General features: G+C 42.2%; 1 protein-coding gene across 1 annotated transcript; it reads left to right on the plus strand.

Moving 5' to 3' along the window:
- Positions 1–1,427: 1,427 nt before the first annotated feature.
- On the plus strand, positions 1,428–25,769 carry TTI2 (TELO2 interacting protein 2). The gene is made up of 7 exons (XM_089658726.1): positions 1,428–2,150; positions 7,359–7,545; positions 14,592–14,684; positions 18,564–18,754; positions 22,379–22,522; positions 23,505–23,667; positions 24,627–25,769. Exons 1-7 carry the CDS (start codon positions 1,477–1,479, stop codon positions 24,711–24,713), a joined length of 1,539 nt encoding a protein of 512 aa, XP_089514852.1. The 5' UTR covers positions 1,428–1,476; the 3' UTR covers positions 24,714–25,769.
- Positions 25,770–26,524: the final 755 nt, after the last annotated feature.

The raw sequence follows: 26,524 nt of genomic DNA on the forward strand, positions 1-26,524 counted from the left end.
CCAAAATGGACCTTACAAACAAAAGACGAAAGTGAAAAGCCGCTTTCCTCCATATCAAACACTTACCCTGGAGCCCCTCAACCTGCCTTGTTGAGAATCCTGGGTGACAGATTGCCACACTGTCACAATCGCTACACATCAGACCCAAACAAGGACCACAGAAAAGGAAAAGACAGGAAGCTTTTGTCCCATGGACAGTAAGGGCTCATGTACACTGCAGCTGATAAACTCACGTTTAGGAGCTTTTCTGCATTTTTTTCAGGAGCCCCTGAACTCTCCCTAATGTTTTCCTATGTGTCCATGTACACTATGTTGTTTACAGGCAGTTGAGTTTAGTCGTTTTTTTGAACGCACCAAACTTGCGTTCAGGAGTAGATTGTATCAGTGTTTCAAACGCTTGTAAACGCAGCTAACCGCGTTTAGAAGCGTTTTTTTAACTGTTCCATATCCAAATGCTGTCCAGAGCCTTATTTCCTCATCAGAAATGCATGCAAAGCGTTTCCCATGTATTCAAATGGACCGAGCACACCAGCGCAGTTCAAGGTTTTGGGATAAGGAAAAAATAGTAGAACGTGCTGCATTATGCTCATGATGGGATCCATAGTGAATACAACCAGAAAAGACAGGTCATCTCAACACATGCTGCTCTCTCTGCTTCTGCTCTCTTTATTTCTCTCAAGATGTCTGAAATAGTTATTTTTTTACTGTTTTTTAGTGCATTCTGGGCATTTTGGAACGTCTCCTGAGGTTATCCGTAACCTCTTGGATATGGCCGAACGCAAATGTGCGGCCTCCTGGCATCTGGGCCTAGACGCCGAGCGGCCGCACATTTGCGTTCTATTAAGAAAAAACATATGTGCCGAGAGCATGCGCCCTGCGCGCTCCCAGCACACATGTCTGATACTCATGGAAAGGTCCCAGTCTCCTCTTTCGATCGGGACCTTTCCCGATCATGTGACCGCCGTGACGACGTGTCACATGATCCCTAAACCCCGACCCACCTCCCGGCTTCTGAAACGCTTAAAGGGCCAGCGCCGGCGTGAAGGGGTTAAAAAACGCTTCTAAATGCTAACACACATAAACGCGGCATGCAAACGCGGCTAAACAGATGTTTTTTAACATACGCTTTCCATTGTTCAGAAGTGTTTTCCAAACGTCCCGTGTACATGAGCCCTTAGGCGGAATAATAATTCTATCACTTTTTTCTCGTCATGTAACTGAATCATTTCAGAATTACCATTCATCTTACAATAAACTGGTAGCTGCAACAGAGACTGTTACAGCAATACGTCGTGCAAAAATATTGTTTCCAGATGAAAACTGCTTCGTTTATTGTATATTTTTCTGCCCAAGACACACCAGTCAGGTCACCCACTTGCCATTAACAAAAATGGCGTCCGCCGCCCCGTTGCCAGCAGTTCAAATGGCCGCCCGCATACTTCTGTTCTTCCGGGTGTGCGGCGTTCTATCGCCAGTATGGAAGCGGCTACGGGGCATGTAGTGTCCCAGGCTATGTCCGAGCTGTCCTCCTGCCTCGGGCGCTCTATCGTCATTCCTCGTACCCCGGCCGGTTACGCGGAGCTCTTCCAGGCGGTGGTGGTATGGGCAGCACCGGGATCGGACCCGGTCAGTCAGCAGAAAACGTCTGACAGAGCAAGCGCTGCCGCCAGAGCGGTCCTCTGTGTGCTGGATGCTTTAAGAACCACATCACGTGACAACCTTACTACCGCAGGGGCGGGGTCGGCGTCTTTAGAGAAAACTGGGGACCAAATACTGAACAAGGAGGTGCAGCTTCAGAGTGGGAAAGGAAATGTTCCTGAATTGCCAGTGGATGTGGCTTCTAAACCTGATAAAGGAGCATGTAGTTCCTCTGGGAGTACATTGGATTCCTTGGGGGTGGGATCTGTGGATCTTCAGCGTGTCCTGGCCTGTGTTACCGCCCCGCTCCTCCTGCTGTGTGGGGCGCACATTCAGGAGAAACCATGGACGGATTCATGTTCCCGGTCTTTGGCTGAACAGTTGCTGCAGACATTACTGCAGATGTCGGACTGTGACTCTGTAGCTGACCTTCTGAAGGGACCCAATCGTCGCGAGCCAGACTATGTTATTTTCAGGGAGGCGTTGGGGCTTCTTGGACTGCGTCTACGCAAGTGAGATCTTGGTTGTGTAATGGCTGCCATTTTTATGGAGATTGTCCAAGTCTGGTCCTAATCCTGCGGACCTGCAGGAGGTGGCCAATGGCCTTACCGTATAGAAGAAATCTCATTTCTTCTTTTATCACAGTGTTCTGTACCCCAGGGACTACTTTGTCCCATCTTCCTGTTTGTGGTGGAACGCTAGCTTCATGATTGGACAGGGCGCCACCCTTCCTCCATGGCTGACCGACAACGTAGTTGGGCAAGGGAAAAGAAAATCTTGTCTTTAGATACGTTTTAAAGGAAAAGTCTATTTGTTTTAATTGCAGTCTTCTCTATGTTGTACTCTGTCCCATCTCTCTACCTGCCATGGAAGACTAACTGCATGGTTATGCAGGCCATACATGGTTCGAATTCCCAACGATTTTTCATCTGAAAATCGGAAACGTAGTTTGCTCGGTAATCCATTGGTGCCATCATTGATTTCAAAAATCAGCTGACCAAGTCATAAAGTTCACCTCATAAAACATACAAAACTTCTGTTCCTTCCAGGTCACGGCTTATGCACATATTTTTGGAAAAACGATCGTAGGATTTCACCATCATTGAGCTGAAAATCTGTCGTTTTTCACAAATTTTCCAACATGCCCGATCACCGAAAAGGGAAGGAACCACGAAAATCATCCGGTGCCATTGACTGACTAACAGCGCCAAAATTGGCTGATTATTCTTAGGTCTGATTTTCGGACAAAAATCGGTTGATTTTTGACCCATGTATGGACGGCCTTAGACGGGGTTCCCCCTCCACCTCCCACGGCTGTCCAACAACGCAGCTAGGAAGGAGACACCTGTCTCTGTCGCCAAGCACCAACAAGAGGAAAGCAGAGGCTGACATGATTCCCCCACCATCTTCCTTCCTCTTGCTGATGCTTGTTTTGGAAAGTACTTGGAGACAGACAGGTATCTCCTTGGTAGCTGTGTTGTCGGACAGCCTTGGAAGGTGGAGGTGGCACCTTGGCCAACTATGTAGTTAGGTTTCCATAGCATGTAGGAAGATGGGACAAATTGCTATATACAGAACACTAAAAAAAAAAAATTGAAAGAAAAGCAACTTCTTTAGGGCTCATCCACATTGGTGGTTTGGAGGGGAGGGGGAGGTGCTAAAATCCTTCCTTTGTGTCACACTTTTACCACCCTCCAATTGCTACCACCTTTAGGCTACGTTCACACTAGCTTTGTTGACAGGCGTTTGGGAAGCGTTAACGTTTCTCAAACACCTATGAAAATCCTGCACATGGCAGAACACAGTGCTGTTCACACTGAAGCGTTAGTGTTGCGTCCTGGCAAAACTGGCGCCTCATGTCGAGTCAAGAGGAGTTGAAGCCTCCCATTCAAGGCTATGGTGCCGCTCCTCAAATGCCTGGCAGGCGTTTGCGGTGCGCTTGCGACGCGTTTGAGAGTCGTTATTACCATTTAACTTAATTATAACTTAATTATAGGGGTTTGTGGTGCAGTTTTAACGTTTGGCAAACGCCTCAAAACCGCGCATAGGGCGTTTGATGAGTGTTAAAAACGCTTCCCAAACGCCTGTCAAACGCTATAGGGGCGTTTGGCAAGAGTTAGAAATAAAGACGAGTGTGAACGAGCCCTTAGTTGCAGAGGCAGCGGCTGGAAATGTACTCCAGGAATTCTGCCCGTCACTTTCAGCAGATGTGGCACCCATTGAACGTGACCCATTCAAGTGAAAGGGGCTGCTCTGCAACAATGAAATGCATGGGGTTGTGGCTTGCTAGTGTAGGGGTTAAAACAGGCGGTGAGGAGGCGATACAAAACTTCCTCACTGGCTGTGTCAAATGCTCTCTAAAGAGTGATCTGAATGCGGATTGATCATCAAAGAACACTGCAAGTTCGACCGAGTCTAGGTTCACACCTAAGTATTTTGCGGTGCGTTTTGCATTTTACAAAAACGTGCTACAGTTCATTTAACATGATTTTCTATGGGACAGGTTCACAGCTCCGTGGTTTCACCCAGTGCATTTTTTGGAAAGGGTCAGGGACTTTTTTTAAAAGCAAAATGTTACGTTTTGGTTCAATAGACTTCAGCGGAGACACTGCAGAAATGCATGTAGTGAGTTTTTTAATGCGTTTTGTGTTTTAATCTGCCCAGCAACAAGTTGTCAAAAAACCCCAAAACGCATCAAAAACACATGTGCAAAAACGCACCACAAAAAGCACTGCAGAAGCGGATCAAATGCAAACTACATAGGTGTGAACCTAGCCTAACAGTGTCTCTAGAAACAAGGCGGATTTTTTGGATATACTGTAGTAGGGAACAGTTAAAGCATCTGTGGTTATTTTTGTGAACTGTATCCTTTCTGGGGAAAATTGCCTTCCACTTCCTGGTTTACTCATTAGGCTGCGTTTTTAAGCCCCCCACCCTATTAAGCTGCAGAGACAGCCGGACAAGATTGTAAATGTACCTTTAAAAAAAAAAAAAAAAAATGGCCACAGGGAAACCGCATGTTCTTTTTTGACCATGCGGTTCCTGCACCTGCAATCGCACTGCAGGCTGAGATGCGTGGGGGGGTTCTATTCAGAATGAATGGCAGCCATGTGACTCTTGCAAGAGCAGCATGACTCAGCTATGGGGGAACCAATGTGATTCCTGCACCCGCAAACAGGACTGCCAGTGCGGGCTAGTGTGACCCTAGCCTTAGTCTAGGTTCACACTTATGCAGGTTGTGTTTGAGGCGTTTCTGCATTGCGTTTTTGCCACATTTTTCTTATGCGTTTTGTGTTTTTTTTTTTTTTTCATTTTTTAAAATATTTCTTATTGGCAGATTTAAAATGCAAAATGCAGCAAAAACGCAATTCATGCTTTTCTGACCCTTTCCAAAAACGCACCGGGTAAAAACGCGGAGATGTAAACCTGTCCCATAAGAAATCATGTAAATGGATTGTACTGCGTTTTCTGCAAAACTCGGCAGAGAACGCTTAGGTGTGAACCTAGGGATAGAGTGTGTTCATCAGGTGTCTCCATGTTCTGGTGACAACTTAAATTAGATTTTTTTCCATCACTTTCTGAGGTTGAATTTCCCCAGTGAGCCAGCAATACAAAACCCTGCAGGCATTCCCTCTCCACGCTATTGAAAACTAAAAAAAAACATTTTGCTTTAAAGTAGAAGGGTTAAACAATATACACCCCCCCCCCCCTCGCTTTCAGTGAGGAGGCAAATATACACATTCAGGATAATTCAAAGCGCACTATAACAGGTTAAAGGGAAATTCCACGTTTTGTCTAGAATTGAATATTCTTTAATGGGAGCTGAACTAGGAGGCTCTACCCCAAAAAGAAGGCATGCAGAATTCAAAGGAGGAGTCATCAGTACTGTCTGTATGCTCTCTGCAGTGATACAATAGTAACATCACCAGATCTTGCTTCATATCTCCTGAGACTAACAGTCATGGGCAGCAGTGCCTTAGATCTCACACTGCAGGTATTCAGCTATGAGTCTGTTGACACATGACTGTCTATGTACCTTCACATACCAGAAAGAGAGTTTTTTTTAGTTTTTTGTTTTTTTCTTTTAAGGAGGAATCCCAGACACAAGGCAGATGTTTAATTTTTCTTCTTGAGCACCATTATCTCATAACTTTCCCATAATATGGCAAATTGTCACTTTTTGAGCTTAGTTCTTATTTAACCACTTCAAGTCCGGACACTTTTACCCCCTTCCTGTCCAGGCCAATTTTCAACTTTCAGTGCTATCACAGTTTGACAATTACACGGTCATGCAACATTGTACCCATATGAATTTTTTAGCATTTTTTTGAGACAGAAACTTCATTTTGGTGGTATTTATTCACCACTGGGATTTTTATTTGTTTTGCTATATAAATGAAATAGTCCAAAAATTTCGGGGGAAAAAAAAGTTTTTCTTATAAAATTTTGCAAATAATCTTTCTTCATAAATCTTGGCCAAAATGTATTCCGTTATCTTTTTAGTAAAAAAAAAATAACACTAATTAGTTTATAACCAAAAGTTATAACAATTTTAATATATATACATATATATATATTTTAACATACTGTCACCCTAGCAGTACAGTAGTATAAGTACTACTTGTGGGGGGGTGATGATTTTTTTTTTTTTTTTTTTACACCCATAAAGGCTGTAAAAGCAATCATTTCTCCTTGTCTCTGACTGCATTCTTGCAGCCATTGAGAAATACTGTGAGAGCTGTGATTGGTCACAGCTTGTCACATGGTACAAGGCTGTTGTGAATAGCCTTGTACAATGTGAGCTCTGTGGCCATTCACAGATTTCACTAGTAGTAAGCAGTGATGTCAGGAAGTGACATCTTGCTTACTACTATTCATGTGATCACTGATTGGCCAATCGGTAATCACATGATCGGGACCTCACAAAGAGGTCCCGTACAGTGATCCTGACCGGAGGACACAGCGGGCACCGGATTGTGGTGCCACGCGTTCCCAGGGAGCGCGCACAGGTAAATGCGGGCGCTGTTTATGAATGGCAACCTGCTCCTGCATTGCTCCTGTCCAGCCATTTATGTACATGGGTCAGATGGGAAGTGGTTAATAAACTGCATAGCTAACAATTCAGGTAGTAAGAACTTGCTTTGTGGCCTTAAAGGAGAACAGTGGCCAAAGCTCTTTTGGCCCTTCTCCTCCTGTGGGTCACAGGAGTGCACTTAGTTCTGCACTCCTGTGACTTATTTTCAGCTGCCAGTAGGCAAAAGTCCGCTGTCAGCTGATGTCACTCTCACGCTCTGAATCGATTCTGACTTAAATGCCAGGATCCACCCAGATGCCTGGACCAGCAGCTGGATCAGCCTGTCAGCGAGCCATTGAGAGCCTGAGCCAGCCGCTCCCAATCCTTCCACAGTGCAGAGAGCCAATGCCTGATACCGTTGATTGCTCAGTTCTCGTTTTTATGCCTGGTATACATGTTATGTTTTTTTTTTTCATTCAACCCAGCGGGCTGAACGAAATAAAACTGAGAGATCGCTGTACTAAACAGGCAATGTCAGTACAGTAATCTCTCCTGCTATGCCTTTGTGTTCTTGAGGACAGATGCAGCATCTGCATCCACTTAGGTGTGTATAATTGATTTTTTTTGTTTTTGTTTTTTCAATTCCTGGACATCTTTTAATATTCTTGAAAAAAGTAATTTAACATTGTTGCATATTTAATTTTAGAGACACATGGGAATTACACCCAGATGCAAAGCTGGTCTTCTCCTGGATGCTGTATCAGGTTCCCCGACCTTGGCTTTCTGACTTCCTTGGTAGAGTTATGCCACCATCGCTCCTCTTCTCTGATGACTACAAGCCGGAGAACAAAGTGCTGGGAGTACAGTGCCTGCATCACATCATCAAGAATGTGGTAAGATGGCCATCAAATCATTGTACTGCAAATCATCATTGAGGAGATGCCTTTCAGCCTTTGTTATATTGAGGTTAATAAGAAATCCTTTTTGGATAAATGGCCTTGAACCTATTGTAAAAATTCAGGCCACGTTTCCTCGTTCCGGGCTGTCTTTGAGATCTGATGGGCATTATGGAAGGGCTTTGTTAGGTAATGAATTGGCTTCATAGAAAGCTCCATAGTTTCCCCTGATCTGCTGCCAGAGTATCCCCAAATCTATGTGTAACTTGTGAAAACCATTATAGGGCTCAGCTAATTTCTCCCCACCCCTTTAATGAAATACTGGGCCCTGGTGATTGACTGCTTGAACATCCAACACTGCATTATAGGGAGGCTGGAGTAGTGTTCCCCAGGTTCCTGCTATTTTGCCAATACTGCAGATGTAGGTTTGTTGTAAGTCCACACGAGTGGACTTTACCACTGGCAGTGTTTCAATGATAACATTAGAACTTTAGGGAGACCCTTTTTATTTGTTGCACTTTAAAAAAACAATTTTAGCAAATTTTTGCTTTGCATGGAGTATGAACAAGAAGCAAGTTGAACACCAGAGAAAAAAGAGGCAGACAGCAATTAAAACACGACAGCTGTTCTAACCCTCCCTCCTCTAACCTGAAAAGCCTGAGGAAATCAAGGGAAATTACTCCTTAGGTGGGACAAACTGCAGTATAAACTCCAGAGGTTCTAACCCCATCACACTCTATCCAAAGCTATCTTTTGTGTAGATTTAGGATGACTGGCATTTTGATGACAATTGTGTGTGGTGCTGCTTTAATGCCCTATATACTGAACAGTTGGTTCTGGCCAGCTCAGAGGATTGCTTTAAAAAAGGCCTGGATTCTTTCTTAGAAACACAGGATATACAGTTGTGGCCAAAATTATTCAACCCCCAATGCTGTAAAGGGGTTTAGGGACTATAGTGTACATTTGGAATTGTATTCAGAATCAAATCCTACAAGGACGTTGTAACTACCCAAATGCAACTAAAATGACATCAATTGTTTATGTAATACAGTAGTAAATGGTTCTTATGTGGTTTCTTCATTGCCACAATTATTCAACCCCTTAAAGACTACCACTCTGAAGAACAGAGGTTCATACAGGTGCTTTCCATCAGGTATTGAAAACACCTGTGGATGTCACCGAGCAGCAATCAAGCATAATAAGCACCAATTAGGCAGCTTTAAAATGACTGTGATACTCAGCTCCTTCTAGACATTTACTGGTGTGGTTACAAACATGGTGAAGGCAAGAGAATGGTCCAGGAAGACAAGAGAAGAGGTGATTTCTCTTCACAGGAAGGGCAATGGCTATAAGAAGATTGCAAAGATGTTAAACATACCAAGAGACACCTTAGGAAGCATCATTCGCAAATTCAAGGCAAAGGGCACTGTTGAAACGCTACCTGGTCGTGGCAGAAAGAAGATGCTGACTTCGACTGCTGTGCGCTACCTGAAGCGTAGAGTGGAGAGAAGTCCCCGTGTGACTGCTGAGGAACTGAGAAAAGATTTGTCAGATGTGGGTACAGAAGTTTCAGCCCAGACAATAAGACGCACACTGCGTAATGAAGGCCTCCGTGCCAGAACTCCCAGGCGTACCCCCTTGCTGTCTCCAAAGAATAAGAAGAGTCGACTGCAGTATGCCAAAAGCCATGTGGACAAACCACAAAAGTTGTGGGATAGTGTTCTGTGGACTGATGAAACAAAATTAGAACTGTTTGGGCCCATGGATCAACGCTATGTTTGGAGGAGGAAGAACAAGGCCTATGATGAAAAGAACACCTTGCCTACTGTGAAGCATGGTGGAGGGTCAATCATGCTTTGGGGCTGTTTTGCTTCTGCAGGTACAGGGAAGCTTCAGCGTGTGCAAGGTACCATGAATTCTCTTCAGTACCAGGAGATATTGGATGGAAACGTGATGCAGTCCGTCACACACCTGAGGCTTGGGAGACGTTGGACCTTTCAACAGGACAATGATCCCAAGCATACCTCCAAGTCCACTAGAGCATGGTTGCAGAGGAAAGGCTGGAACATTTTGGAGTGGCCATCGCAGTCACCAGACTTAAATCCGATTGAGAACCTCTGGTGGGACTTAAAGAAAGCAGTTGCAGTGCGCAAGCCTAAGAATGTGACTGAACTGGAGGCCTTTGCCCATGAAGAATGGGCGAAGATACCCGTAGATCGCTGCAAGACACTTGTGTCAAGCTATGCTTCACGTTTAAAAGCTGTTATAACTGTAAAAGGATGCTGTACTAAGTACTAAGATTGAATGTCACTTGGGGGTTGAATAAAACTGATAATGCTGTGAGCACAGAAAAGACATTTGTGGTTATTTCATTATAACTGTTATGTTATATTTGTCTGACCTACAAGTGCCTCTTTAATGTAAATGTAAGCAAGATGACTGAATGATCAAAAGCAATGTCAAACTGGCCAAAACACTCAATTTCAGTGGGGGTTGAATAATTTTGGCCACAACTGTACAGTCAGGTCCATAAATATTCGGACATCGACACAATTCTAACATTTTTGGCTCTATACACCACCACAATGGATTTGAAATGAAACGAACAAGATGTGCTTTAACTGCAGTCTGTCAGCTTTAATTTGAGGGTATTTACATCCAAATCAGGTGAACGGTGTAGGAATTACAACAGTTTGCATATGTGCCTCCCTCTTGTTAAGGGACAAAAAGTAATGGGACAATTGACTTCTCAGCTGTTCCATGGCCAGGTGCATGTTATTCCCTCATTATCCCAATTACAATGAGCAGATATAAGGTCCAGAGTTCATTTCAAGTGTGCTATTTGCATTTGGAATCTGTTGCTGTCAACTCTCAAGATGAGACCCAAAGAGCTGTCACTATCAGTGAAGCAAGCCATCATTAAGCTGAAAAAACAAAACAAACCCATCAGAGAAATAGCAAAAACATTAGGCGTGGCCAAAACAACTGTTTGGAACATTCTTAAAAAGAAGGAATGCATCGGTGAGCTCAGCAACACCAAAAGACCCGGAAGACCACGGAAAACAACTGTGGTGGATGACCGAAGAATTCTTTCCCTGGTGAAGAAAATACCCTTCACAACAGTTGGCCAGATCAAGAACACTCTCCAGGACTTAGGTGTATGTGTGTCAAAGTCAACAATCAAGAGAAGACTTCACCAGAGTGAATACAGAGGGTTCACCACAAGATGTAAACCATTGGTGAGCCTCAAAAACAGGAAGGCCAGATTAGAGTTTGCCAAACGACATCTAAAAAAGCCTTCACAGTTCTGGAACAACATCCTATGGACAGATGAGACCAAGATCAACTTGGACCAGAGTGATGGGAAGAGAAGAGTATGGAGAAGGAAAGGAACTGCTCATGATCCTAAGCATACCACCTCATCAGTGAAGCATGGTGGTGGTAGTGTCATGGTGTGGGCATGTATGGCTGCCAATTGAACTGCTTCTCTTGTATTTATTGATGATGTGACTGCTGACAAAAGCAGCAGGATGAATTCTGAAGTGTTTCGGGCAATATTATCTGCTCATATTCAGCCAAATGCTTCAGAACTCATTGGACGCCGCTTCACAGTGCAGATGGACAATGACCCAAAGCAGACTGCAAAAGCAACCAAAGAGTTTTTTTAAGGGAAAGAAGTGGAATGTTATGCAATGGCCAAGTCAATCACCTGACCTGAATCCGATTGAGCATGCATTTCACTTGCTGAAGACAAAACTGAAGGGAAAATGCCCCAAGAACAAGCAGGAACTGAAGACAGTTGCAGTAGAGGCCTGGCAGAGCATCACCAGGGATGAAACCCAGCGTCTGGTGATGTCTATGCGTTCCAGACTTCAGGCTGTAATTGACTGCAAAGGATTTGCAACCAAGTATTAAAAAGTGAAAGTTTGATTTATGATTATTATTCTGTCCCATTACTTTTGGTCCCTTAACAAGTGGGAGGCACATATGCAAACTGTTGTAATTCCTACACTGTTCACCTGATTTGGATGTAAATACCCTCAAATTAAAGCTGACAGTCTGCAGTTAAAGCACATCTTGTTCGTTTCATTTCAAATCCATTGTGGTGGTGTATAGGGACAAAAATGTTAGAATTGTGTCAATGTCTCAATATTTCTGGACCTGACTGTAACTGGATACTAACATTTATAGGTAAAGTTGATCCAGGGAATATCCGATTGCCTCTCGGGGGATCAGGAAGGAATTGTTTCCCTTGCAGGAGCAAATTGGATCATACTTTGCTGGGTTTTTTGCCTTCCTCTGGATCAACTGTGGGTATAGGATTATAACTTTTTTTTTTAGTTGAACTGGATGCACTTTTGTCTTTTTTCAGCCAGACTAACTATGTAACAGAAGTGTTATGCTGCAGAGAGCAAGCCATCTTAGATCATGCTCTTGTATTTTCAGTATAAGCAGGAAAAGTGGATTGCATCTACTGTGCTGGGCACCTATAGAAGTCCTTTAGTGCTAACTGTATGGTGCAAGCAGTAACTTCAGCACTTCACAGGAAAGAATAAAGGTAACTGCTGTAAACTGCCTCACAGGATTGAATGAATTAGCATTGCTAGTAGCTAAGGCCATTAGGTTGGATGTCAAGAGACATAAACAAAAAATTGACCAACCTACAGTGCCTTGAAAAACTGTTCATACCCCTTGACATTTTCCACATTTTGTCATGTTACAACCAAAAACATAAATGTTTTTTATTGGGATTTTATGTGATAGACCAACACAAAGTGGCACATAATTGTGAAGTGGAAGGAAAATGATAAATGGTTTTCAAAATTGTTTACAAATAAATATGTGAAAAGTGTGGAGTGCATTTGTATTCAGCCCCCCTGAGTCAATACTTTGTAGAATCACCTTTTGCTGCAATTACAGCTGTAAGTCTTTTTGGGGATGTCTCTACCAGCTTTGCACATCTAGAGAGTGAAACGTTTGCCATTCATCTTTGCAAAATAGCTCAAGCTCTGTCAGATTGGATGGAGAGCATCTGTGAACAGCAATTTTTAAGTCTTGCCATAGATCCTCAATTGGATTTAGGACTAGACTTTGACTGGGTCATTCTAACACATGAATATGCTTTGATCTAAACATTCCATTGTAGCTCTGGCTGTATGTTTAGGGTCGTTGTCCTGCTGGAAGGTGAACCTCCGCCCCAGTCTTAAGCCTTTTGCAGACTCTAGCAGGTTTTCTTCTAAGATTGCCTTGTATTTGGCTCCATCCATCTTCCCATCAACTCTGACCAGATTCCCTGTCCCTGCTGAATAAAAGTATCTCCACAACATGATGCTACCACCACCATGTTTCACGGCAGGGATGGTGTGTTCAGGGTGATGTGCAGTGTTAGTTTTCCGCCACACTTCGCATTTTGCTTTCAAGCCAAAACAATTAGTTTTGGTCTAATCTGACCAGAGCACCTTCTTCCACATGTTTGCTGTGTTCCCCACATGACTTCTCTCAAACTTATGGCTTTCTTTCAACAATGGCTTTCTTCTTGCCACTCTTACATAAAGGCCAGATTTGTGGAGTGCACGACTAATAGTTGTCCTGTGGACAGATTCTCTCATCTGAGCTGTGGATCTCTTCAGCTCCTCCAGAGTTCGCATGGGCCTCTTGGCTGCTTCTCTGATTAATGCTCTCCTCGCCCGGCCTGTCACTTTAGGTGGACGGTCATGTCTTGGTAGGTTTGCAGTTGTGTCATGCTATTTCCATTTTCGGATGATGAATTGAACAGTGCTCCGTAAGATGTTCAAAGCTTGGGATATCTTTTATAACCTAACCCTGCTTTAAACTTCTCCACAACTTTATCCCTGACCTGCCTGGTGTGTTCCTTAGCCTTCTTGATGCTGTTTGTTTACTAGTGTTTTCTAACAAACCTCTGAGGGCTTCACAGAACAGCTGTATTTATACTGAGACTAAATTACACAAGTGGATTCTATTTGCTAATAAGGTGAAGTCTGAAGGCAATTAGTTCCACTAGATTTTAGTTAGGGGTATCCAAGTAAAGGGGGCTGACTATAAATGCATGCCACACTTTTCACATATTTAATTGTAAAAAATTTTGAAAACAATTTGTTATTTTCACTTCACAACTATGTGCCACTTTGCGTTGGTCTATCACATAAAATTTACGTTTTTGATTGTAACATGACAAAATGTAGAAAATATCAAGGGGTATGAATGCTTTTTCAAGGCACTGTATCTTCATCCTTTTTTTTTTTTTTTCTTCTATTCATAGAGGCAATGGTAGCTTAAAGGCTACATTCACCTTTGTAATAAAATGTACTATGCAGTCCAGGGGCCTCAGTACTTTTAAAAACCACTACAGTTTAGAAAATTGGACCTTCGTTTAAATGCCATGTCTTATTGGCCAAGCTTCGCTTCCTCACAGCCTGGCCAAAAAAACTATCATTGGGAGCGATCCATCCTCATTCGGGACATACTGTGTGTTAGGCACACCCCCAGCATCACAAGAAGGAACACTCTCTCTCTTTTGAGACCAATGCATGTGGGGTACCGTCTCTGTCTCCTTGGGGACAGAGGGAGTACTCAAGGGAGAGTACTTGTTCCTGTTAGGCTGGTCAGCTGGGGGCGAGCTTAATGGTCAGAGCTTCCCAGCTTCTATTCCAGGAAAAGAGTGGACTAACAGGATGGTACTTTATTGGACAGGCTTGGGGAAGCAAAGATTGGCTTATAGGTATGGCATGTAAACTAAGCTAGATAATGTTTCTTACACTGCCTGGACCATTTAAATTCATTGTAATTTTTTTTTTTTTTTTTTTTAAGTTGAAATTAACTTTTATATGTATCTGATGTTGGTCTGAAGTGTCCTAGGTGCAGGTATACCTCTGCGCTGGCATACTCTAATGTCAAGTTAGTCCTGCTTATGGGGTTGGGCTGAATTCATAATCGATGTCTGTCTCCAGAATCAATAGACTACTTTTTCCAGTGAGATTTTGAATGTCATTATGAAGCTAATACACATATTTTGCTTTGTGTAGCCAGCAGCAGACTTGAGGCAGTACAATCGGGCAATGGTTGTTTATCATGCATTGCGTAACCACCTATATACAACAGAGGCTGAGGTTATTGAGGTAAGGAATTAAACTTTTTTTTTTTTCGTGCAAATTCTAAAAAGCAATTCTGTCCTCTGAAGCCTCCCCTCTTTTGCTTACTGACCTCTGATCCAAAAACCTATTCCAGTCAATTGAAAACTGTTATAAGCTCAAATGATGTTTGATATACTTTTCTGCCCTTGTCTAGTTCTTGTTTTTTTTTTTGTTTTCCCCCTTTTTTTTAACCACTTCCAACTTCGGACACTTTCACCCCATTCCAGTCCAGGCCACTTTTCAGCTTTTAGCACTGTCACACTTTGACAAATTTGCAAATAAATAATCTTTCTTCAGAAATCTTGGCCAAAATGTATTTTGCTACCTTTTTGGTAAAAAAAACCCCAAATCAATTTCTAGAAAAATAATTATAATTTTTTAAAAAAACCATTTTTTTACATTTTTGTTTCTTTAAGTTATTTTACGTCTTTTTTATTTTTACATACCTACACCCTAGCAGTATAGTGACACTGTACTACTTGAGAAGGGCGATCAAGATTTTTTTTTTTTTTTTTTTTTAACACTGTGATTGTTTTTACACCCATAAAAGCATTCCAGCAGCCATTGAGAAATGCTGTGAGAAGCTGTAATTGGTCACAGCTTATCACATGGTACAAGGCTGCTGTGAATGGCCTTGTATTATGTGACCTCTGTGATCATTCAGAGAATTCACAAGTAGTAAACAATGATGTCAGGATGTGACATTTTTACTACTGTTCATGTGATCACTGATTGGTCAATCAGTGATCACATGAATCCAGATCTCACACAGCGGCCCCATACAGTCCGGTTAACACAGTGGCCACAGATCGCGGTTCTGTGCGTTCCCATGGAGCATGCACAGGCAATGGATGTGGGGGGACGTTTAGAAAAGTCCTCCTGCATCGGCACTGCTCCTGTCTGACCGTTTATCGGCATGGGCCAGACGGGAAGAAGTTAAAGCTAACCTGTGGGACCCAATGACATTTCAAAGTGACAATTAACTAATCTTTTTAATCAATCTCTTCTAACTGGAGAAGTTTTCAGTAACTGATAGGGTGTGCATGTTACAGGTATAACATGTTCAGAAAGGTGAACTTGGCTTTTAAGGATGCCCTGTACAGCAACTGAGGATCTCTGAAACCTAGGGTCATCTGTTATGGACACAGCCGTGGTTCTTGACTCGGTGCCGCCTGCGTCTCATACCTGACTTTACTACCTGGGGCCCATGTGCTCAGAGCAGAAATATAATGCTGTGTTACCTTACTGGAATTAGAACTTTACCTACAATTCTGTAAAAAAAAAAAAAAAAAAAAAAAAATATATATATATATATATATATATATATATATATATATATATATATATATATATATATATATATATATACACAGTTGCAAGAAAAAGTATGTGAACCCCTTGGGATTACGTGGAGTTTTGCATGAATTGGGCATAAAATGTGCTCTGAACGTCATCTAAGTCACAACAACAGAAGAACACAGTCTGCTGAACATAATACTACACAAACATTAGATGTTGCCATGGTTTAATTGCACATAACATGTAAACATTCACAGTGCAGGGAGGAAAAAGTATGTGAAGCTTTGGACTTAATAACTGGTTGACCCTCCTTTGGCAGCAATAACCTCAACCAAATGTTTCCTGTAGTTGCAGATCAGACTTGTACAACGATCTGGAGTAATTTTGGACCACAAAACTGTTTCAGTGTAGCAATATTCTTGGGATGTCTGGTGTGAATCGCTCTCTTAAGGTCATGCCACAGCATTTCAATCGGGTTGAGGTCAGGACTCTGACTGGGCCACTCCAGAAGGCGTATTCTGTGCTGTTGCAGCCATTGTTTTGTTGAATTACTTGTATGCTTTGGGTCATTGTCCTGTTGCATCACCCATCCTCTGCGGAGCTTTAGTTGGCGGACAGATGGTCGTACGTTTTCCTGCAAAATGTCTTGATAAACTCTGGAATTCATTTTCCCATCAATGACAACAATCCGTCCAGGGCCTGAGGCAGCAAAGCAGCCCCAAACCATGATGCTCCCTCCGCCATGTTTTACGGTGGGGATGAGGTTTTGATGTTGGTGTGCTGTGCCTTTTTTTCTCCACACATAGTGTTGTGTGTTCTTCCCAAACAACTCAATCTTGGTTTCATCTGTCCACAGTATATTTTTCCAGTAGTGCTGTGGAACATCCAGGTACTCTTTTTCAAACTTCAAACGTGCTGCAATATTCTTTTTGGACAGCAATGGCTTCCTCCGTGGTGTCCTCCCATGTACTCCATTCTTGTTTAATGTTTTCCTTATTGTAGATTTGTCAACAAAAATGTTAGCATGTTCCAGAGATTTCTGTAGGTCTTTAGCTGACACTCTGGGATTCTTCTTTACCTCATGCAGCATTCTGCGCTGTGCTCTTGCAGTCATTTTTACAGGATGACCACGCCTAGGGAGAGTAGCAACAGTGCTAAACTTTCTCCATTTGTAGACAGTCTGTCTTACTGTGGACACATGAACATCAAGGCTTTTGGAGATACTTTTGTAACCCTTTCCAGCTTCATGCAAGTCAACAATTCTCGATCGTAGGTCTTCTGAGAGCTCTTTTCTGCGAGGCATGGTTCACATCAGACAGTGTTTCTTGAAACCAGTAAACCCAAAACAGGTGTGTGTTTTTTAAGGGCAGGACAGCTGTCAGCAACACATCCAATATCATCACACTGATTGGAGTCAAGGTTGGCTCACTCCTGGCTCCAATTAGCTCTGGGAGAAGTCATTAAGCTAGGGCCTCACATACTTTTTCCTCCCTGCACTGTGAATGTTTACATGTTATGTGCAATTAAACCATGGCAACATCTAATGTTTGTGTAGTATTATGTTCAGCAGACTGTGTTCTTCTATTGTTGTGACTTAGATGACGTTCAGAGCACATTTTATGCCCAATTCATGCAAAACTCCACGTAATCCCAAGGGGTTCACATACTTTTTCTTGCAACTGTATGTGTATATATATATATATATATATATATATATATATATCTCTATCAGGGAGTCTGGAACATATTATTTCAAATCTGGGATCTGAAACACACCATTTAAATACTCAAGTCCATGAACCATACCTGAGCTGCTTACCTGCAATCCTGTCATATGGATTACTAAGGATCAGAAGATAAGCGAGTAGAACAAAAAATTAGTCTGCAAAACCTTTTTTTTTTTTTTCTTTTTATCGCAGAGGTTTTATTGAGAAAAGACAAATATCAAACTGTTACAGATTCCAGAATAAGAACATTATGAACATACAGGAGATGGCACCATCATACAGCAAATCCACAGCACTGTATATAATCATATTAACATTTTCAGCACTATTCCTTAAATCCACACTGGTATCTGAGGGCAGCATAACATCAACTACTCATACATTCAGAGGATATATTCCACTGATTAGTTCACAATAGCCTGTCTAAAATTAGATCTGTCAGGGACAACCCAGGTGTGTCCAGCCCACGGGTACCATATGGTATGGAATTTACCATGGCACCCAATGTGTTGGTAAATATACTTTCCAAGACGTATTGTGTCGCCCATTTAAGTTACCCATTCTTCCAGCGTGGGTGGGTCAGCTGATTTCCAGTGTCTTACGGGCTATGGGCTTGAAAGAGAGCCCTAGCAATGCCTTGTTTTAGAGTCTACAAAACTTTGACAGGATTGTGGATAAGTGTTTTTGGTGTTACCTCTGCAATATGTGAATGAGTCCATTGTGGGCCTCTAATATAGTTCCACCAGTGTCCTGGACACGATTATTTTTTTGCTGGATTGGATCTTTCTACAAAATTGATGCTGACATATGTAAGTAATTCAGTTTTCTGTTGTATCAGGTAGTCCTGCCATGCCTGATGGACTTGTTTCCTGTCCTACACAAACCTCCACCAGCCATGGGCTTATTTCAGAAAGATGGAGAGAACCCGACAGACCAGGTGATGCAGCTGATCCTCACACACATGGAGATGGAGCATAAGATAGCCCTGCGGCGCCTGTATGCCCGCAACCTACCTGCCCTCCAAGAAAGGTTCATATACATGTTTACTTTGGAAAAGATTAAAGTAATGATACTGATAGTCACTCCACTGGCACAATACATCTGGGCTATAAACTTTTGGGAGAACCATATCTATGTGGGGGGAACCATATCCACGTGGGTGTTTGCTTTTATTTAGTAAAAGTTGAAATGCTGGTAAGTTGGTTGCCTAAGCAACCTAAGGAACTTTCTTCATAACATAGTTAGAGGTGCGTCTTATTATGGAGAAGGACAGTGGGAAGTCAGGGTAATTGCTCATTATTTATCTCAGTGCTGTTCTTTTCCAACATACAGCACTTTGCAATAACCATTACAGGAGTGCAGCTGAGCTGTGCTGTTCAGTGCTTATGGTCCATGTCCTCTAAAACGGCAGAGACTGCAAGTATTACGTTGATTGTGCAATTGTGACAGAGGGAGAGCTATATCTTGGAAAGAACAGCTTGGAGATAACTGTAATTAACATGTTAGTTGAATTGATAGCAAGGGATTTTAAGGCAAGTACACAAACCTTTTTTTTTTCTTCTAGCTTGGATAGAGTGGGAAAGGATTCTGTCTGTGGGAAATTCATTCTCTACTGCTACTGGTTGTGGTGACCATAGCCACCGGTATTGAAAGAGAAGGAAAATCTAACATTTTTGAGTTGTCCTATAAACAGTACTTTGGAGAGATGTCCTCCTACTTCCTGCTGTGCTTCTGGCTTAGGTAGTGTAAGAAAACCTCCCTGATGGGATATAGAGAGGATACAACCTGGGGTCTTAACTCTACTCTGTCTAAAACGTAGGAAAAAAAAACTTTGGCCTTTGCAGATCTTGCAACAAAATGCAAGGTCTACCTATTATGTCCAGCCATCCCCGTGTGTGTAAAAAAAAAAAAAAAAAAAACTCATGACAATATTTGTCGAAAACAAACATATATATATATATATATATATATATATATATATATATATATAGGTTTTATATTCCCTAATCCCTAACTTATGCTCATGGCTCCTAGGGGAGGAGAGCAATGCCCTTTTTCTGGAGAGGCCTGGGGGAATACAGCGCAGCCTATATTTTTTGATAGGATACTCCCCCAGTGTACTGAAGTGACTTGAGTTTTGGTGTGCACTGCATTCCCCAGAAATCTTCTGATGTCACAACATGGAAAACTGGGGCAAGGTGTGTGTGTGTAAAATCTAACCTCTTCTGAGTGTTTTAAAAAAAAAAAAAGGGGGGGGGGTGGAGATTGGTAATTATTGTGTACTGATTATGTTTTAGATCCGGGAAGGTTAAATTGCTATGTCTTACAGTTAGAATCTAGATAAACTTCAAAAAATACTGTTGAAACAGAATCTAGATCAATGTAGGGTTGATTTAATGTTAGAGAGAATTTTTTTATGTCTGGGGCATGGATGCACATTTTTGTGTATTTCTTTAGCACTGAAAGTTGTACACCAAAATATCCTGCACTGGTTCCTGATCCTGTTGGCGGAAAATAGCACACACCGGTCTGTAGTACCATTCAATTTGTGGTATTAGACATAAAAATGTAGTGCCAGTTATAACTATTTTCTTGCTGCAGAAACATTGAACCATCAAATGATTGCTGTATTGAGGGTAACCAGTCCTCAGGTGACTCACAAATCTTTCACTGTCAGAATTGGTGGCTATCACCTGTAGAAGATCATGGAAACTAATACTATATACACTGCTAAAAAAATGAAATGAACACTTTTTTTAATCAGAGTGTAGCATCAAGTCAGTTAAACTCCTGGGATATTGATCTGGTCAGTTAAGTAGCAGAGGGGGTTGTTAATCGGTTTCATCTGCTTTGGTGTTAATGAAATTAACAGGTGCACTAGATGGGCAACAATGAGACGACCCCTAAAACCGGAATGGTTTTAGAGGTGGAGGCCACTGACTTTTTTTTTCCCTACTCATCTTTTCTGACTGTTTTTCGCTTGTTTTGCATTTGGCTAGGGTCAGTGTCACTACTGGTAGCATGAGGCGATACCTGGACCCTACAGAGGTTGCACAGGCAGTCCAACTCCTCCAGGATGGCACATCAATACGTGCCATTTCCAGAATGTTTGCTGTGTCACCCAGCACAGTCTCAAGAGCATGGAGGAGATGCCAGGAGACAGGCAGTTACTCTAGGAGAGCTGGACAGGCCCGTGGAGGGTCTTTAACCCATCAGCAAGACCATTTGTGCAAGGAGGAACCAGATGAGCACTGCCAGAGTCCTACAAAATGACCTCCAGCAGGCCACTGGGGTGAATGACTCTGACCAAAAAATCAGAAACAGACTTCATGAGGGTTGCCTGAGGGCCCAACGTCCTCTAGTGGGCCCTGTGCTCACTGCCTGGCACCATAGAGCTTGACTGGCATTTGCCATTGAACACCAGAAATGGCAGGTCCACCAATGGCACCCTGTCCTTTTCACAGATAAGAGAATGTTCACCCTGAGCACGTGACAGACGTGAGTCTGGAGAAGCTGTGGAGAACGTTATACTGCCTGTAACATTGTTCAACATGACCGTTTTGGTGGTGGGTCAGTGATGCTCTGGGGAAGCATATCTATGGAGGGACGCACAGACCTCTACAGGCTAGACAATGGCACCCTGACTGCCATTATGTATCAGGATGAAATCCTTGGACCCATTGTCAGACCCTACGCTGATGCAGTGGGTCCTGGGTTCCTCCTAGAACACGACAATGCCCGGCCTCATGTGGTGAGAGTATGCAGGCAGTTCCTGGAGGATGAAGGAATTGATACCATTGAATGGCCCCCACGCTCGCCTGACCTAAATTCAGTGGAACACTTTTTGGGTTATCATGTTTCGGTCCATCCGATGTTGCCAGGTTGCACTTCAGACTGTCCAGGAGCTCAGTGATGCCCTGGTCCAGATCTGGGAGGAAATACCCCAGGACACCATCCATCGTCTCATTACGAGCATGCCTGACATTGCCAGGCATGCATACAAGCACGTGGAGGCCATACATACTACGGAGTACCATTTTGAGTTGCTGCAATGAAATTTCAGCAAAATAGACTAGCCTGCTGCATCATTTTTTCACTTTGATTTTTGGGGTGTTTTTGAATTCAGTCCTCTGTAGGTTGATCCTTTTCATTTCCATCAAACGATGGGGCATCATTACGTTCCTAACACATTACCCAGTCCATATCAGTAAGACATCCAGCATGATATTTTTCCCCATTGAGATCTGATGTGTTTTCAAAGTGTTCCTTTCATTTTTTGAGCAGTGTATTAAGATTATTATTAATAATGAGCAGATGTTTGCCCTCCTCCCTCCCCCTTGGATGCCAGTGCACACTAAGCCAGTCCTGGGCCCGCAGGCGGGCAAGCACAGCCCGGGGCACTTGGCGGGTGGGGGGAGGAGCTTCACACTGGGCGGGGGGGGTACTGAGGCTGGCTGGGTGGAAGCAATCAAATGCTTCCACCTGACAGGGCTAAAGGATAAAAATAATCTACCTGCCTGGAAACTACATGTCCCAGGTGTTTGGGTGATACAAATTCAACATCCCATGTATGTATGTATGTATAAAATAAAGTGTGTACATTTTCCCTCCTATTTCACACCTTTTTGTCTCTAATCTCACTTCTTCTTGCAGGCTAGGTGTAAGGGTAGTCCGCCACATGAAAAGGCTGCTGCGTGTCATAGTTGGTTATCTGGAGGTCTATGATGGACCAGAAGAAACTGTCCGGCTATGTATCCTGGATACCTTACAGGGGACCATCAAGTATGCATGGCCTAGGTGAGCTTATTGATGAGCTTGGCACCCTTTCAGAAAAACAAATAAAACCCTGCAAGGCAATGGCACAATGTATACATATCTCTAGTATGCTTTAGAACGAAGCCCTCAGTGGTGCACTGTTACTGCTGACAGGGCTTCCATCTTCCCCTGGTCTTCCTTCGGGGTTTACTGGCTCCAGTTCTTTGTTGAATGATGACACCACTCCCACACTGGAGTCACGGTTTATGGCACAGAGCTCTGAAGGGACGGTATATCCATGCATGCACTAGTGACATCACTGACTGCAGTGTGAATATCTCCTAAACACAGCATGTTTAGGAGATAATCACCCTATCTACAGGTAAGCCATATAATAGGCTTTTCTGTAGGTACAAGTTCAAAAGTGGTGTTTACTACAAAGCTGCTTCCCAGATTAAGGTGCCTACAGATCATTCACCCTAACTGGCAAGTTACATTCAGACTAGGGAATCTTCAAATGTTGGCAGGGCCCTCTCACCCTGGCTGATGGGGAAGGCTTGGGGAAAGGAGGGTGTTAATTGGTCAGGTTGAATTTTCTTTGCTTGTCTATTGTTCCCATTGAGCCATCTGGTTCCTGCAGCACACCCCCTGCTTCCCTCATAGGCACATACAAGCAGGTTATGGCACTGCAAATTTCATATTTGTAGGTGATATTTATTGAAAATTTTTAAAACCATCTAATGTCCTTAGGAAGCTTACAGCTTATCTCTGGTCTGCATTTAAAAAAAATGAAATGTGCGTATATATGAGCTATAATAGGAGTTTAGTCTAGAAGCATTCTTACCTTACTCCATGTTCCCGTGACAGCCAGAGGTCTGGTCTCCTCTCTCACCCCAGAATGTGAACAACCCTCAATATCATAATGCAGAACCAGCAGTGGTTTTTTATAATACAATATTCAATTTCTCTACAAAGTGGCCTTTTGCTTTCATCTTTCAATAACACACCCTTGTTTGTTTCCTAGAATCCCACCCAGAATACCACTGCTAGTGAAGGCACTACTGAAACTGATGTATGATGTCTCCGCTGACCCAGCCCAGCATTCTGAGCCAGTTCGGGAAGCTTTACTGCACAGTGCCACAGAGTGTCTGGTGCTTCTAGACTGTTGTTCCAACGGACAAGTCAAGGTGAGCTGGCAGACTACACATAGTTATGTCGTAAAGCTGGCTAAAAATAGAAACAGAAAAATTACGTCAAAAAAAGAACCGAGTGGTCCATCGTCATCCTTTTTTTTTTTTTTTTTTTTTTTTTTTTCTTTTTTTTCTCGTTAATGTTTTTGAGTATAGATCTATGTATGTCCCAAGCATGTTTGAAGCCATTTACTGTTGACTGGCTCACTACTTCTGATGGAAGTTTATTGCAAGCATCAACTACCCTTTCAGTAAAAAACTTTCTAAGATTAGTTTGGAACGTTCCTCTAGTTAGTTTGAGGTCCTGTCCCCGTGTTCTTGATCTTGGTTTTATATTGAAAATACTGCCCTCCTGAATGTTATTTACCCCCTTGATATATTTAAAGATTTCAATCATGTCTCCTCTTTCCCTTCTTTCCTCCAGACTACGTATTTGGTTCCTGAAGTTGCTCTTGATATGTTTTATCCCCCAGACCTTTTACTATTTTTGTTGAATAAGGAAAACTCTCAGAAGGGGAGCAATAGTTTTTATCCAGCCAAAACCCTTTTTTTTTTTTTTTTTTTCTAATTTTGAATAAAGTGGGTAAGGTTTATAAACTTCCACTGGATAATTAATCTGCGACTAAGACTATATCCAGTGTTGGGACAATGTCATCTGGCAGCCAAAACAAGGATTCCAACACACTCCCTGTTAAAAATTCACCCACCGACCCCTAAATTGTGACTGACGAGAGAAGGAGAGCAGTGAGAAATCTTGTGTTTTTTGAGCTGCAAAGTAAATTCTCACACACATGTACACACACAAAAAAAAATTTAGTGTGCGGCTTAAGATTTTAAAATTTTTTCTGGGCTGACTTTTTAACTACTCCTGTTTACTTAAAAAACATAGTAACCACTGTCTGGATTGTGGATCATAATGTGTATGGTTTTTATTTATTTTCCCCCATTTTCTGCAGACTGCACTGGAAGGAGTCAACACGATTTGTAAGGATCATGACATGGAGAAGTACATTAACAGAGTGCTACAGGATGCACACCAGTGACAAAAATAAACTTGGACTGATATTCTATTTTTTAAATACATGATTTCTTTATTGTCCTGTCAGTTGATTTTTTTTTTTTTTTCTTTCAAACCAAAATATTTGACACTTTGTAGTCACTGTCCCTAAAAATGGATTGTATTGTCACTTGTCATAGAATCACAGATGTAAGCACTAGTGACCTATTCCATTTCATAGCAATCTAAAGGTCTTCCTATCACTTGTCTCCTGAGAGCATGGACATTTTTTTTTCCCTCATTGCTTTTACTGGGAACACCGAGCTACATCTGGGTTATTAACATGCCTATAGGAGGTTGGATATGAAAACGTTGCTACTTTGTGTTAATCTCATGCATTAGGCACAGCATTTTCAGTCTATACAGCAAGCAGTGAAAGGACAAAGCTTGACTGGAACAACAAGAGTAGAAGGGGGGGCTAGAAACATTGGCAAGATCTGTGTCTTTCAGCAAATCAATAGCTAAATTCCAGGAACATTAGTAAATACAACATTGAAATAGATATTGGAGCTGTTTATGTGAAATGGTGTTTATATATCTGTACATCCAATTTTGTGATTTTGTTTTTTTTTTTTTTTTTTTTTTTTCACAGCAAGTCAGCTTTTTTCTGTTGTAGTTTAGTAACACAGACCCCTCCCTATAACTTTTCTGTGACTGGACAGTGTAAGATCAGCAGCACATTGATGAGATTATCTTTTGCTCTCCCCTCCTGCCAGCACAGGAATAGCGGGGGGACATTTCATTGGCTGCTAGCGCTGCCTCTCCCTCTATCAGTCTCAGTGCTGCTGTACGTTGGAAAAGTAGGCTGAAATCATGTCAAATTCAATAGACACAAGTTGCACTGAAACAAGAACTCCAGCCTTATGCCCTAGAACACACAATGAGAAAATAGGATGAAAAACAGCTCTTGGAGAAATCGGCTGATATCTGATCATTCGTACACCGCTTTTGAAAGACTATTATGACAGTTCATGAGAAATTATGCAAGCATGAAAATGTTTCTCGTACAATACCATAATAAACTATTTTTGTTTAATCTGTACAGTATTTGTCTGAAAAAATTGAGTAACCAAAACTGTGCATGCTTAGAAACGAAAGAATACATTACAGTACAATGCATTACATCACTTCCAAAGTTGTATTCTGTCATACCAGAACTTTCATAACTTTAGTAACCTCTTCATTTTCGATATGAGACTAACATGCAAAAAACAGACAATTATTTGTTCAATAATTTCATTGTGTGTGTGAGGCTTTAGCTGTTTCTCTTCCATTTGCTTCTCCCTCTGGTGTTTGGTGGAAAACTATACAGTGGGTATAGAAAAGAATTTCCCCTTTAAAATAATCACACTTTGTTGCTTTGCAGCCTGAAATGCAGACAAACACCATTTTTGTTTTATCCAGCTGTATTTACTCAATTTAGTGCAATTTATAACATCCAAGTGAAAGATATAACACCAATATGTCAGAAAAAAAAATGTAGACAAATCAAAAACAGAATCGTTGAGTTGGAAAAAAAGTTCACCCCCCTCCTAAAAATGACTTGTAAACTCAATCAGGTGTAGCCAATCATGTTCTCAATGCCACACAAAGCCATTTGACTTTCAGTTGTGATCAGCTGTGGTCATTTTGATTAGCTCAGCATGAAAAGAGCTTTCCTGGATAGTGCAACTGAAGCAAACAAATAACTACGGCTACGTTCACACTAGCCTTGTGTGCAGGCGGCAGAGAGGCGTTTGGGAAGCGTTTTTACCGCTTCCCAAACGCCTCTGCCAATTCTGCACATTACAGCACATG

The sequence above is a fragment of the Staurois parvus genome, unplaced genomic scaffold (assembly GCF_062004578.1).
Source record: "Staurois parvus isolate SC_StPar_1 unplaced genomic scaffold, SC_StPar_1.0 ptg001090l, whole genome shotgun sequence".
NCBI classification, from domain to species: domain Eukaryota; kingdom Metazoa; phylum Chordata; class Amphibia; order Anura; family Ranidae; genus Staurois; species Staurois parvus.

Excerpts from the sequence above, each read along its gene's own strand:
- TTI2 (XM_089658726.1), top strand. The coding sequence starts at position 1,477 with ATGGAAGCGGCTACGGGGCATGTAGTGTCCCAGGCTATGTCCGAGCTG. Across the intron at positions 7,546-14,591 it reads ATCACATCATCAAGAATGTG|CCAGCAGCAGACTTGAGGCA; the intron begins GTAAGATGGCCA and ends TGCTTTGTGTAG. Across the intron at positions 14,685-18,563 it reads CAGAGGCTGAGGTTATTGAG|GTAGTCCTGCCATGCCTGAT; the intron begins GTAAGGAATTAA and ends CTGTTGTATCAG.